Source organism: Trichomycterus rosablanca, chromosome 5 (assembly GCF_030014385.1).
Source record: "Trichomycterus rosablanca isolate fTriRos1 chromosome 5, fTriRos1.hap1, whole genome shotgun sequence".
Taxonomy (NCBI): Eukaryota; Metazoa; Chordata; class Actinopteri; order Siluriformes; family Trichomycteridae; genus Trichomycterus; species Trichomycterus rosablanca.
In genome coordinates this window covers 48,392,566-48,405,827 of record NC_085992.1, presented here as the reverse complement: position 1 = coordinate 48,405,827, position 13,262 = coordinate 48,392,566, and the positions used below count along the sequence as shown (strand labels likewise).

Genomic DNA, 13,262 nt, shown 5'->3' with positions numbered 1-13,262 from the left:
AGATCTGAATAAAGCAGGTATATAGAATAGATGAACAAATAAATAAATGAGCATTTATACAATGGAACATCATCAAGCAGCTTCCTTCAATTATCCTTAATAAAATGTATATAAACAAATGAAAATGTGTCAGTGGTAGCTTAGTGGTTAAGATCCTAGACTAGTAACCAAAAGATCATTGGTTCAAGCCCCACTCCTGTTGGGCCTCTGAACAAGGCCCTTAACACTCTTGCATCGTATTTGATTGCATTGTATTTATAAGTCACAGTAAATAAAAGCATCTGCTAACTGCTATAAATGTAAATATTAAAAAAATATATCGGCGCCCAGGTGGCGCAGCGGGATATTCCGCTAGCACACCAGCACCGAGTCTCTGAACTCCTCGGTTTGAGGCTCGGTGTTGCCACTAGTCGGCTGGGCGCCATCTGGTGGGCATAATTGGCAGTGCCCACCGTATCTGCAGGCTGTGTAAGGACCCTGATTGGCGGAAGAGACGCCCTGTGCAGAATTCAGGGGCGAGAAGAGCAGGGCTGTACAGGTGTCGGCTCTCCTTGGATGCAATCTGGTATCTCTCAGCAGCAGAAGACAAAATTGAGTGCGCTAAACCAGGAGGAAAATGGGGAGAAAATGCATATATATATATATATATATACATATATACGTATATATAATATACCATTGCAAATGTACTAAGTAATAAAGCTGTATTTGAAAATAAAAGTAAAAGACGTAATTTAGCTTTTAAAAAGGTCGTAAATATTATTATTATCTCATTATTATACACCCTTATTGATCCATAATGATGTTTGTGGCCACTAGTCTGTCTTTTATTATTTTAAATCAATATATATTGCGTTGAATTGGCAAGAAAACCTGCAGGTTTTTGCTTAGGCAAGAAAACTAAGGTGTGAACGCCTCCTGTTCCAGATGGTAAGACATAATGAGGACAGAAAACACAGAGACGACTATTACATTACCGGTCAGCAGTGCCAGAGATCATTAATCAATTACCTCATGCTGGAACCGGAGCCTCGCCCAGAGGTGGTAAAAATCTGCGCCTGAGATCTTCAGCAGTGGGAGAAGAAGCTCATTAGAAGCACATTCCCAAAATTGATTTAAAGGCAGTAATGACTGAGTAAAGCACCGAGGGCATTTTTACTGCTGGAGTAGTTTCTGATGTTTCTGCTGTTAGTCATTGATTTATTTGTCTGTACTGGGATAGAAACTATACTGAATTAAATCAATAATCACAAACTGCACCATGTTACTCACTCACTTACTTTCTAAGCTCATCCTAATCAGGGTTGGGGGTGCTGGAGCCCATCCTAGCTCTCAATGGGTGCAAGGCACACAGAATCACCCTGGACACCTAAAAAGATACTAAAATTATTTATTTATTAGGATTTTAACATCATGTTTTACACTTTAGTTACATTCATGACAGGAACGTTAGTTACTGCTTACAAGGTTCATCAGTTTAAGTTTTTAATATCAAACACAGTCATGGACAATTTTGTATCTCCAATTCACCTCACTTGCACGTCTTTGTACTGTGGGAGGAAACCAGAGCTCCTGGAGGAAACCCACACAGACACGGGGAGAACATGCAAACTCGAACCAAGGACCATTTTGCTGTGAGGCGACAGTGCTACCCACCAAGCCACCATCAGAATGATCAGAATCAGAACCATGCCACCCATGCAACCATGCCACCCATCTCCAAATAATATTCAAACAAGACATTCAAACCCAGCTTAGTGGTTAAGGTAATGGTTCAGTAATCAGAAGGTTGCTGGTTTAAGCGCCACCATTGCCATGTTCCCACTGTTGGGCCCTTGAGCAAGGCCCTTTACCCTCAATTGCTTAGATTGTATAATCACAACTGTAAGTTGCTTTGGATAGAAGCGTCCACTAAATGCAAATCACTGAATACAATTTGAGCAATTGAGGGTTAAAAGCCTTGCTCAGGGGCACAACAGTGGCAACTTGGCGATGATAGGGCTTGAACCGGCAACCTTATGATTACTAGTCCAGTACCTTAACCGCTGAGCTACAGTATTTGCACTGATTTTAGATGAACACAGGTAAAACAAGGCAATCACTGCTGACATTAAATCACTGACATTTCTCCTCCCGTCCTAACTTTTTTCGGAATCGGTTTGTCCACGAGAACGGAAAATGTCAACGGTTTTCCCAGAGGTGCTCGTCTCTGTCTGGCAAGTAAAGGAATCAGAGAGCGGCTTGTCTAGCCGTGAGCATTCATGTGCTGCCTCTGAACATGGTTCTGTTTGGATTTTATTGCAAAGAGCAAAGAGCGATTAATAGGAACAAGGATCAGCCGAGGTGGTGGGGAGGTAAAGGGTAAGAAAAGGGTGATGTGAGTAAATTGGGAGAAAGACTTAAGCAGCAAATTAAAAACCAGCATGACATCAAGATGATCTGCCATTTGTGCCACAAGTGTGAAATGTGTCGTTTTTAAACCACCAGTAAAGATGCTTCCAGGGGGCGGCACGGTGGCTAAGTGGGTAGCGCTGTCGCTTCACAGCAAGAAGGTCCTGGGTTCGATCCACGGGTGGGGCGGTCTGGGTCCTTTCTGTGCGGAGTTTGCATGTTCTCCCCGTGTCTGCGTGGGTTTCCTCCCACAGTCCAAAAACATGCAGCCAGACTAACTAAAGACACTGAATTGCCCTATAGGTACCCAGCCACTAGGATGTATAAACCAGTGCATTGTAGTGCTGGTCCCAAGCCCGGGTAAATAGGGAGGGGTGTGGCAGGAAGGGCATTTGGCGTAAAAACTGCCAAATTAATAATGCAGATCACAATTCGACGGCGACCCCTAACGGGAGCAGCCGAGGAAATAGAGAGTGAAGATGCTTCCAGAAAAAAAGGACAAACTTTAAAAGGTTTGTGCTCTAGTGCATGAATCGGGCGGCTTTTACCTCTTAAAATCTTGTTAGGGGTAGAAGTGGTACTACATACACACTCACTAAAGTAATTCCTCCTTTAAAGCAGACTTGGAAGCGTTTGAGACATATTTGTGCCCGTGTGTAAGCGGTGAAGAGCTGCCAGAGCATTTCCCATCATAACAAAAACAGTTTAGGGTTTCTGCTCAGCTTCCAGATTGGAAACGGCGTCCAAACAAGTGACGCCAGGAGCAATAGTATCAGAGTGAATGCTCCAAAATCTGCTGCCAAAACCACTTTCACTTCCAGAGGGCAAGTCTTTGTGATTCAGAGTTTGGCAGCGCGAGTTTAATTTGAATGTATCAGACGTGTAGGCGAGCTGTGAGCTGAAGTCAAGAGTTTACATTCAAGTGTAGAAAACATGGACGGTCGAGGTCAGTATTATCGGTACTTCTGAATATTAAGTAAACCATAAATATCTCCTGGAATAAAGTGTTTAGTGAAACTGCTTGGATTTACAAGATACAAACAAATCTAAATAAAAAAAGGATATTAAATTGACAACAATGTCAATTTTGTTGTCCCCCCCAGAGTTTGAATCTCAGCTCTTCTAGTGGTTGGCTGGATACACAACAGGCACAATTGGCAGTACGTGCAGTAGACAAAACTGGCCACTAATTCTGCTGGGCAGAACGACTGGACTAATAAGTGGGTGAGGTCTTTAGCTCTGTTTAGCAGCCCAAGGCGCCTGTACAGAAGTGGACGAGCATGGAGGTTGGTACGTGACTCTCATGTAATCTCGTAGTGCGCAATATCCGGCCTTACGTACGAATCCACCTAAGTGTGGGTAGATAAGAAGGGGTCGAGGGACTGTGCACGCGTGGGGCAGGCGAATACACCCTCCTCCAATGCAATCAAAGCCAAGGGGGGTCCTACTGCTCAAAGACATGCATAAAAAAGCAACTGAAGCTTGCCAATTCTGCTGAGAAAATCTTCTACAGACAGGTAACCAAACTAGAGCTCTTTGACAATGGATACCAGCTTTTGGTTCTAGATGATAAAGTGCACTTCACCTACAGTGAAACACAGTGGAGTATCCATAATGTTGTGGGGCTGCTTTGCTACACTTTGCTGAATGTGTTACAGGAGCAATACAATCTTGGGAGAGGATTATAAGAGCATTATTAGAGCGAAATGTGCTCCCAGAAGTATAAAAACTAGATGTAAGTCGAAGAAAAATGTGTAACGACCCAAAGCACACATTCAGAAGTACAGAAGAATGGTTGAGAAGGACAAAATGGTCTGTTTTAAACCTGCACCATAACGTTGGTTGATCAGGTTCTCTCCAATTACTCTCCATTCCAAGTCATTTTAAGTGCCACTTATTTTCATTCTGTCTTTCATCCTTTCTTGTTGGTTTTGTTTTATTATTATTTGTTGGTATTTTTGGACATTATTGCTTTCTTTGTATGTTTTTGTGCTCAGTCAGCTTTTATAACTGTTCTGTCCTTAAATAAAGGTTCTTCTGTGTTTTTTTGTTCCCACTAGTACCACGGACTCATGATCGGAACAACAATCTGGGCATTGACTTGGATATTGAACTGGGAAACACTGAAGAAGAGCTTCGAGACGACCCAGGTGAGACTACGCTCTTTTTAAATTTCAATCTAGTCTTTATCAATATTCTGCTGTCTGTGTTTGTCGGTAGTACTAAAGAGGAAAGCAGCAACGATGCAGTCAGATTCAGTAACATTATGAACGTGGCCCAAGTTTAAAAGTGAAACAGTGAGGAAAATCCAGATAAACACAGATACACGTTGAGCCTTCAGACTGGATTTGACAGTTATTCCACACAAATGCAAATTCGTCTCATATTCACACTTTGATGACGTTTTATTGCTCAAGCCAAACACTGAGTTCCACACGGTGCTGGTTTGCACCGAGGTTCGTGGTGAGATCATCTCCAAAACTGGAGCTCTTGTTTGTTCCTGGTCTGCAGTGGTCAGTATCTATGGGGAGCGAAGGCTGGAAGACGATCCAACAGACGAGCTACTATAGCGCAAACCGCTGAAGAAGTTCATGCTAGGTCTGATAGAAAGGTGTCCAAATATACAGAGCATCACAGTTTGTTACGTATGGGGCTGCATAGCTGCAGACCAGTCAGGATGCCCATGCTGACCCCTGTCCACATTAGGATGTTGGTCATAATGTTATGCCTGATCGGTGTATGACATGCATGACTTTTTTTCTCCCTACTATTTTTATGTAATTGGAATTTATTAATGTTTTGCTGACATATTGCCAGTTAAGTTAGACATAGCCAATGTTTCCAAACGTAATTATTATTATCACATAATAATACATTTGTGAGGTAATAAAAAACAAAGTAAGCTCTGGAAAAACATGGTTTGATAAGCTTAGCATCTTTAGGATAAGATGGAAGCTCTTTCTAAGAAGCACCCTTTTGCCAACAGAATCAGTGCTGGCAGTAGAATGGGTACTGAAGAGGTCTATGTCAAATAAGCTGGTCCAAAGCACACTGCTTTTGGACTCCGGAGCAGACATCACACTGTCTGAAAGTTGTACACATGATGGGTCTGGGTTTAGAGGATGCAGAAAAAACATAATTTGGAGGCTGTAACAGATATTTTGGGTCTGATTTAAATGGTTCGGCCTTAAAACTTTAGTTCAAGTGACAGGAAATTGTAATACACAGTGACATTATGTGGTGTCAACTTTGGGAATAACCTTTCCTGTTTCAGAATAGTTCTGCCTGTGCACAAAGCGATCTTCACAAAAAGTAGCCCTTAGCAATGGGTGGGACTTTGGTCTATTTTTTCTATATACTGTATAACACTGCTGTATAATAGTAATTGCCATTATATAGTCAGTATTTTTATTTTATTGTAATCTTATTTACTCTAACTGTATTTACACTGCGCCAGAGCTGCTGTAACACTCGAATTCCCCCAGGGGGGATCAATAAAGGAATTATATCTTATCTCTCTGATCTATATAGTACATTAATGAGCGTAGTTTGGAGAGATTGTAGTGAGTATTGATACTCGACCTGTGGGAGTTACAAACTTTCATCACTGTGCAGCCGCTCCATGTTTCTCCTCATTGTTTAGCAGGCAGTTAAACGTGAGCTCTGTGTTCTGGCAATCTGCACCGAATAGGATCAGTAAACTGGCACGTCAAGAGCTTTTGTTGGCACCTGTAGGGGTGCAGCTATTCATTTCTCTGACAGGGTGATTGATGCGAGCTTGATCTACATCAAAAGATCGTGTTTGGCACCGTCGTGCCGGGTTCAGGGGTATATTTTTGGTTCTTTTTTGGAATGTAGCTGCATTTTTAAACCCTTCTGTAATGAATTGTATAGATTCTGGATATCTGAGCTGTTCATTTGATCATGGACTGTGTGACTGGATCCAGAGGAGAGAAGGAGATGTGCACTGGGACACAGTACCAGATCCTGCAGGTAGGTGTTATTTCAGGTTATGAGGTATATATATACACTGATCAGCCATAACATTAAAACCACCTCCTTGTTTCTACACTCACTGTCCATTTTATCAGCTCCACTTACCATATAGAAGCACTTTGTAGTTCTACAATTACTGACTGTAGTCCATCTGTCTCTCTGCATGCTTTCTTCAGTGGTCAGGACCCCCACAGGACCACCACAGAGCAGGTATTATTTAGGTGGTGGATCATTCTCAGCACTGCAGTGACACTGACATGGTGGTGGTGTGTTAGTGTGTGTTGTGCTGGTATGATTGGATCAGACACAGCAGCGCTGCTGGAGTTTTTAAATACCGTGTCTCACTGTCCACTATTAGACACTCCTACCTAGTTGGTCCACCTTGTAGATGTAAAGTCAGAGACGATCGCTCATCTATTGCTGCTGTTTGAGTCGGTCATCTTCTAGACCTTCATTAGTGGTCTCAGGACGCTGCCCACGGGGCGCTGTTGGCTGGATATTTGTGGTTGGTGGACTATTCTCATGACAGTGAGGTGTTTAAAAACTCCAGCAGCGCTGCTGTGTCTGATCCACTCATACCAGCACAACACACACTAACACACCACCACCATGTCATTATCACTGCAGTGCTCTGTAGTGGTCTGTGGTGGTCCTGTGGGGGTCCTGTGGCCACTTGGAGGCAAATCAGCATCCGACCTTTCAGCAAGTGAAAATCAGGGCAAAATCATGTAGTGTTAACTAGGCATATGAGATGGACAGTAATCATTCCCATTCCTACACCCCCATATGAAATGTTCTTCAGAAAAAAAGATCTAAATTAACAACATGATCCAGATAAAAACTTAATTTGTTCCTCACCGTATAAATATGATACAACCTTCAGCAACAGCTTCTCTGAAATTCTGGTCCTGTGAGACCACTATAACATGGATGAGATCCAATTGCCTGCGAGAGCTTGATCAGTCGCTGCTTTAATTCATTATTTATAAGATTTTTCAGACTGAGCGTTTCTTTAATTAGGTGAACGGACGGTTCAAACCGTTTTTATCCTGCATCCACAGGGAACCAAATTATCAGACATGCACTGGAGCCGATTTTTGTGGAAATGTTGCTATAACGTGCTGCTAGACTCTCACTCCCACATGAATTCTAATGTTTCATTATGTTATGATAATATTCAGGTAGCAGCAGGTACATATGCACTCACACTTAGTTGCTAGTTTATTAGACAGACTTATCCGCTGCCTGCACAGGGCATTTTATCAGGTACATTTACTGTATTACAGTTAGTTATTATAGTCTGCCCAGGAACAGGCCTGGTTCGTTCTTCCTGCCCATTAGGGTTTACTTGTGTTTCCTTTCACCTACTATCAGCATGCCAGCAGATATATTTGCTATTGGCTAATTAAATGAACAAGCCCCATTCAAACAAACAGTGGTAGCTTAGTGGGTGGAGCTTTGGGCCGTCAGTCGGAAGATTGTCTGGACTAGAGTAGAATGCCTGAATAGAATAGAATAGGATGCATGAATAGAATTCCTGAATAGAAAAGAATGCCTGAATAGAATAGAATAGAATAGAATAGAATAGAATAGAATAGAATAGAATGCATGGGTAGAATAGAATGTCTGAATAGAATAGAATAGAATAGAATAGGATGCATGAATAGAATAGAATGCCTGAATAGAATAGAATAGAATAGAATAGAATAGAATAGAAAAGAATAGGATGCATGAATAGAACAGAATACATTTCATGAATAGAATAGAATGCCTGAATAGAATAGAATAAAATAGAATGCATGAATAGAATAGAATGCCTGAATGGAAAAGAATAGAATGCCTGAATAGAATAGAGTAGAATAGAATAGGATGCATGAATAGAATAGAATGCCTGAATTGAATAGAATAGAATAGAATAGGATGCATGAATAGATTAGAATGCCTGAATAGAATAGAATAGAATAGAATAGAATGCCTGAATAGAATAGAAAAGGATGCATGAATAGAATAGAATGCCTGAATAGAATAGAATACTTTTCATGAATAGAATAGAATGCATGAATAGAATAAAATAGAATAGAATGCCTAAATAGTATATAATAAAATAGAATTTTTGACTATAATAGAATAGAATTCTTGAATAGAATAGAATAGAATGCATGAATAGAATAGAATGCCTGAATAGAATAGAATAAAATAGAATAGAATAGAGTAGAATGCCTGAATAGAATATAATAGAATAGAATTCTTGAATAGAATAGAATAGAATGCATGAATAAAATAGAATAGAATAGAATAGAATGTCTGAATAGAATAGAATGTCTGAATAGAATAGAATTCCTGAATAGAATAGAATATAAAGTCTGAATAGAATAGAATGTCTTAATAGAATAGAATAGAATAGAATAGAATAGAATAGAATAGAATAGAATAGAATAGAACTAGTTATCATAATCAGGGTCACTGGTGGGTCCAAACTGGGTGAAATGTAAGGAACACTCTGGACAGGTTGCCATAACAGGGCAAACACACACACACACACACACACAAACACACACACACACACACACACAAACACAATGCCTGTCCGTGGACTGTGCGAGGAAACCAGAGTTTCTGAAGGAAACCCACACAGACACAGGGAGAACATGCAAATTCCACAAAGAAAGGACCCAGACCTGTCCACTTGGGCACTGAACCCAGGAGCTTCTTGCTGTGAGGCGACCACCGTGGGTAGAACATCCTGACAAATTGTACATAGTAACAGATGGAACTTTATACCTAAGTGCACCAATAAAAGTACAAAGTACGACCATGTGTAACACGTTCTTGTTTTACTCACGTGTTGTACGACTGCTTGTATTTCAGGAGGAAAGTACCTGACCATCTCGGAGGTGCCGGGTAAGCGAAGCGGCCGCGGCGCTCAGCTCGTCCTCCCGCTGGCGTCCCCCTGGAGTGAGGGTAACCTGTGCCTGGCTTTCCGCCACAAGCTGGCGGGCCACCACGTGGGCATGCTGCAGGTGTTTGTACAGAAGGGTCGGCAGCACAGTCCAGCTGTGTGGGGTCGAACAGGAGGAAACGGCTGGAGGACGACACAGATCACGCTGTGGGGCAGCGGACTGGAGAGTGTGAGTATAAATACTGTATTCATCTTGGAGATTATAGTATCCCACAGGACCACCACAGAGCAGGTCTTATTTAGATGGTGGATCATTCTCAGCACTGCAGTGACACTGACATGGTGGTGGTGTGTTAGTGTGTGTTATGCTGGTATGAGTGAATCAGACACAGCAGCGCTGCTGGAGTTTTTAAATACCGTGTCCACTCACTGTCCACTCTATTAGACACTCCTACCTAGTTGGTCCACCTTGTAGATGTAAAGTCAGAGACGATCGCTCATCTATTGCTGCTGTTTGAGTCATCTTCTAGACCTTCATCAGTGGTCACAGGACGCTGCCCACGGGACGCTGTTGGCTGGATATTTGTGGTTGGTGGACTATTCTCAGTCCAGCAGTGACAGTGAGGTGTTTAAATACTCCAGCAGCGCTGCTGTGTCTGATCCACTCATACCAGCACAACACACACTAACACACCACCACCATGTCAGTGTCACTGCAGTGCTGAGAATGATCCACCACCTAAATAATACCTGCTCTGTGGGGGTCCTGACCATTGAAGAACAGCATGAAAGGGGGGTAACAAAGCATGCAGAGAAACAGATGGACTACAGTCAGTAATTGTAGAACTACAAAGTGCTTCTATATAAACTTTAACTTAAAAAATGAAAGCATAGCATTGCACATGGCAAAGATTCAGTCCTATTGTTTTGTTATATCTGTGTGTGTGTGTTCGTGTGTGTGTGTGTGTGTGTGTGTGTGTTGCAGGTTATTGTGAAGGGCGAGAGGCGGAGAGGCCACACCGGCGAGATGGCGCTGGACGACATCAGTCTGAGGACGGGCGTCTGTCAGGAAGAGTACAACCTGAGGAGACTCTAACACAAACACAATCAGAGACCCTGTCATCCCATTATTATCTGTTCACTTCAGAAACGGGGATGTTCCTCCTCCCGGGACGTCCCTACAGGCCGAGTGCGCTCTTTGAAGCAGCGATTCTCTTATGGTAGCCGGATTGATTTGTGAATATATATTTAAAAAAAAACATTATTTGGGATAATAAATTGTTGATTTTTTTGTAGACGCTCTTTACTTTCTGACATGTATAGTAATAGGATTATTTAACCGGCTGCACTATGGCCGCACGCTTGCTCCTGAGACTGCCTTTATAAAGCCTTAAACCAGCCAGCGAGAGCGAGAGCCGCGTGCTTCTGAGCAGCTCAGATCCGAGAGAACCTTTTTCTGTTGTGTTATTGTAAATGTATCAGTGTGTAAATATATAAGCAGTTATATTTGAAGAATGTTTGCATTATACTTTACTGGTGCAAAATGACAGCCAGTGAATTCAGTGTACACTTACCGGCCACTTGAATAGGTTCACCCGTCTTGTGATCGCTCAGTGGTTAAGGTACTGGACTAGTAAACAGAAGGTTGCCGGTTCAAGCCCTGCCACCACCAAGTTGCCACTGTTGGGTCCCTGAGCAAGGCCCTTAACCCTCAATTGCTCATTGTGTAAGTCGCTTTGGATAAAAGCGTCTGCTAAATGCTGAAAATGTAAATGTGCTTACATTCATTGGTCATTTTATAAACAGTTATTAGGGCTGAACGGTGGGCCGCACATAGCGCTTTTCCACCAAAAGAACTCTGGTTCTTGAACTGGTTCTGTTCAGGTTTCTTCGAACCTTGGTGTTTTGTAAAGAACCGACCCGTTTCCACCTGTTTTTGGGAACCAAGCCTGCGTCATTACACAACGAAAGAGTAGTAACATGATGGTGGAGCGTGTAGATTACCTGTGAGCATTTGTGCTGTTGTTACAGATGTTCAATTTTATGCAAAAAACATCGATCAACTATTGGTGATAAGATGTAGACGTGTTTTTTCTTTATGCATTTTCTCCCTTTTTCTCCCTTTTTAGGGCGTCCAATTGCCCGACTGCGTCACGCTTCCTCTCCATCAATGCCGATCCCCGCTCTGATTGAGGAGAACGAAGCTAACCCACGCCCCCTCCGACACGTGGGCAGCATGCCGTATGCATCTTATCACCTACACTTTGACGAGTGCAGTGCAGCTCAGCGTTGTGTACGGAGAGACACACCCTGAGAGCACTCTTTTCTCATCTCTGTGCAGGCGCCATCAATCAGCCAGCAGAGGTCGTAATTGCACCAGTCATGAGAGAGAGACCACATCCGGCTTAATCCCACCCATTTCTGAACAACAGGCCAATCGTTGTTCATGTGGCCGCTCAGCCTTAGTCGGCAGACAGAGCTGAGATTCGATACGATGTATTCGAGATCACAGCTCTGGTTCCAGCGTGTGTTTTTACCGCTGCGCCACCTGAGCGGCCCGACGTGTTTGTCGCAGTTGTTGTGTTCTTTAGTTCATTGATATGAAAAGCGTTTTGTGCTTCACTCTCACCGCGACTCTCGGCGTAAATAGACGATTTGCTCAGCGCTCGGCTTGAGCGATAAAACATCACTAAAGTTCCACGACACGAACATCCATCTGTGTGAAATAACCATCAAATCCAGTCTAACAGCTCCACACGTCGGTGGAAAAGGGGTAATACTATCGCCTCACAGCGAGAAGCTCCTGGGTTTGATTTCCAGTTAGAGCGATCCAGGATTCTTTCTGTGTGGAGTTTGCATGTTCTCCCTGTGTCTGTGTGGGTTTCCTCCAGGAGCTCCGGTTTCCTCCCACAGTACAAAGATGTGCAAGTGAGGTGAATTGGAGATGCAAAATTGGCCATGGTGATGTCAGATGATGGTGATGTGTTGTCATGGACGAAACCAAAGTAGAAAACATCACCTTAAAATCCTAATAAGGCGCCCAGGTGGCACAGCGGGATGTTCCGCTAGCACACCAGCGATGGGATTCTGAACACCCCAGTTCGAATCTCGGCTTTGCTACCGGCCGGCTGGGCGCCATCTAGTGGGCACAATTGGCAGTGCCTGCAGCAGACAAAATTGGCCATTGAGTCTGCTGGGTGGGGAAATGACCGGACCAAGCGGGTGGGGTCTTCAAACTCTGTTCAATGACCTTGGTTAGCAGGCTGAAGTGGAGGAGCCTTATGTGCGAATCCACCGAGGCACGGGCGAATAAGACGGGGTCGAGGGACTGCACGTGTGTGTTGGAAGAGCGTGGAGCAGGCGAATATACCCTCCTCGAATGCAGTTGGGATCCACAGCGGCGGGCGGAAGATTAATTGGCTATGCTAAATTGGGAGAAAAAGGGAGAAAATGCATAAATAAATAGAAAAAATCCTAATAAATAAACATGTATGAATGTAGAACAGGATTCGTATAGCTCATTACGTGGCCGCTGAATGTACATGAGTGATTTAGGTTCAACTTTGCACCGCGGGGCATATTTACCCTTGGTATATCATGTACTGTAAATTACCAGCCAGTACTATTTTGTTTGTTTGCGTTTGAGTTCTAAGTGGCTGTATCAGCCATTCTGTTTCTGATTATACCCTTTATAATCCTACAGACGGATCTTATAGGCCGATTTCTCTGCCCTGGATTCCCTCGGTCCTCATTCTTATTATAATAGACAAATGGTTTTATCAGTCAGTATTTAAAATGTATGCCAATAAAAGTTATGAGTGTAAAAGTGTGTACTGTTCTCATGTATGCTGACTTGGTTCAGGTCTTCATGGTCATTTCTAATTAATGACATGATTTGTGTGGTTGTATGTTGTCCATATGTCTATTAAAATATCTTATTATATACTGTATATATACAGTATATATATACAGTATA

General features: G+C 42.8%; 1 protein-coding gene across 1 annotated transcript in view; it reads left to right on the top strand.

Moving 5' to 3' along the window:
- The window catches only part of npnta (nephronectin a), a 122,314-nt gene extending 111,299 nt beyond the window's left edge, over positions 1 to 11,015 (top strand). Inside the window, exons 9-12 of the mRNA XM_062995300.1 lie at positions 4,452 to 4,541; positions 6,286 to 6,384; positions 9,256 to 9,515; positions 10,272 to 11,015. Coding sequence (XP_062851370.1) covers positions 4,452 to 4,541; positions 6,286 to 6,384; positions 9,256 to 9,515; positions 10,272 to 10,382 — 560 coding nt within the window. The 3' untranslated portion in view covers positions 10,383 to 11,015. The remainder of the gene's footprint in view (positions 1 to 4,451; positions 4,542 to 6,285; positions 6,385 to 9,255; positions 9,516 to 10,271) is intronic.
- Positions 11,016 to 13,262: the final 2,247 nt, after the last annotated feature.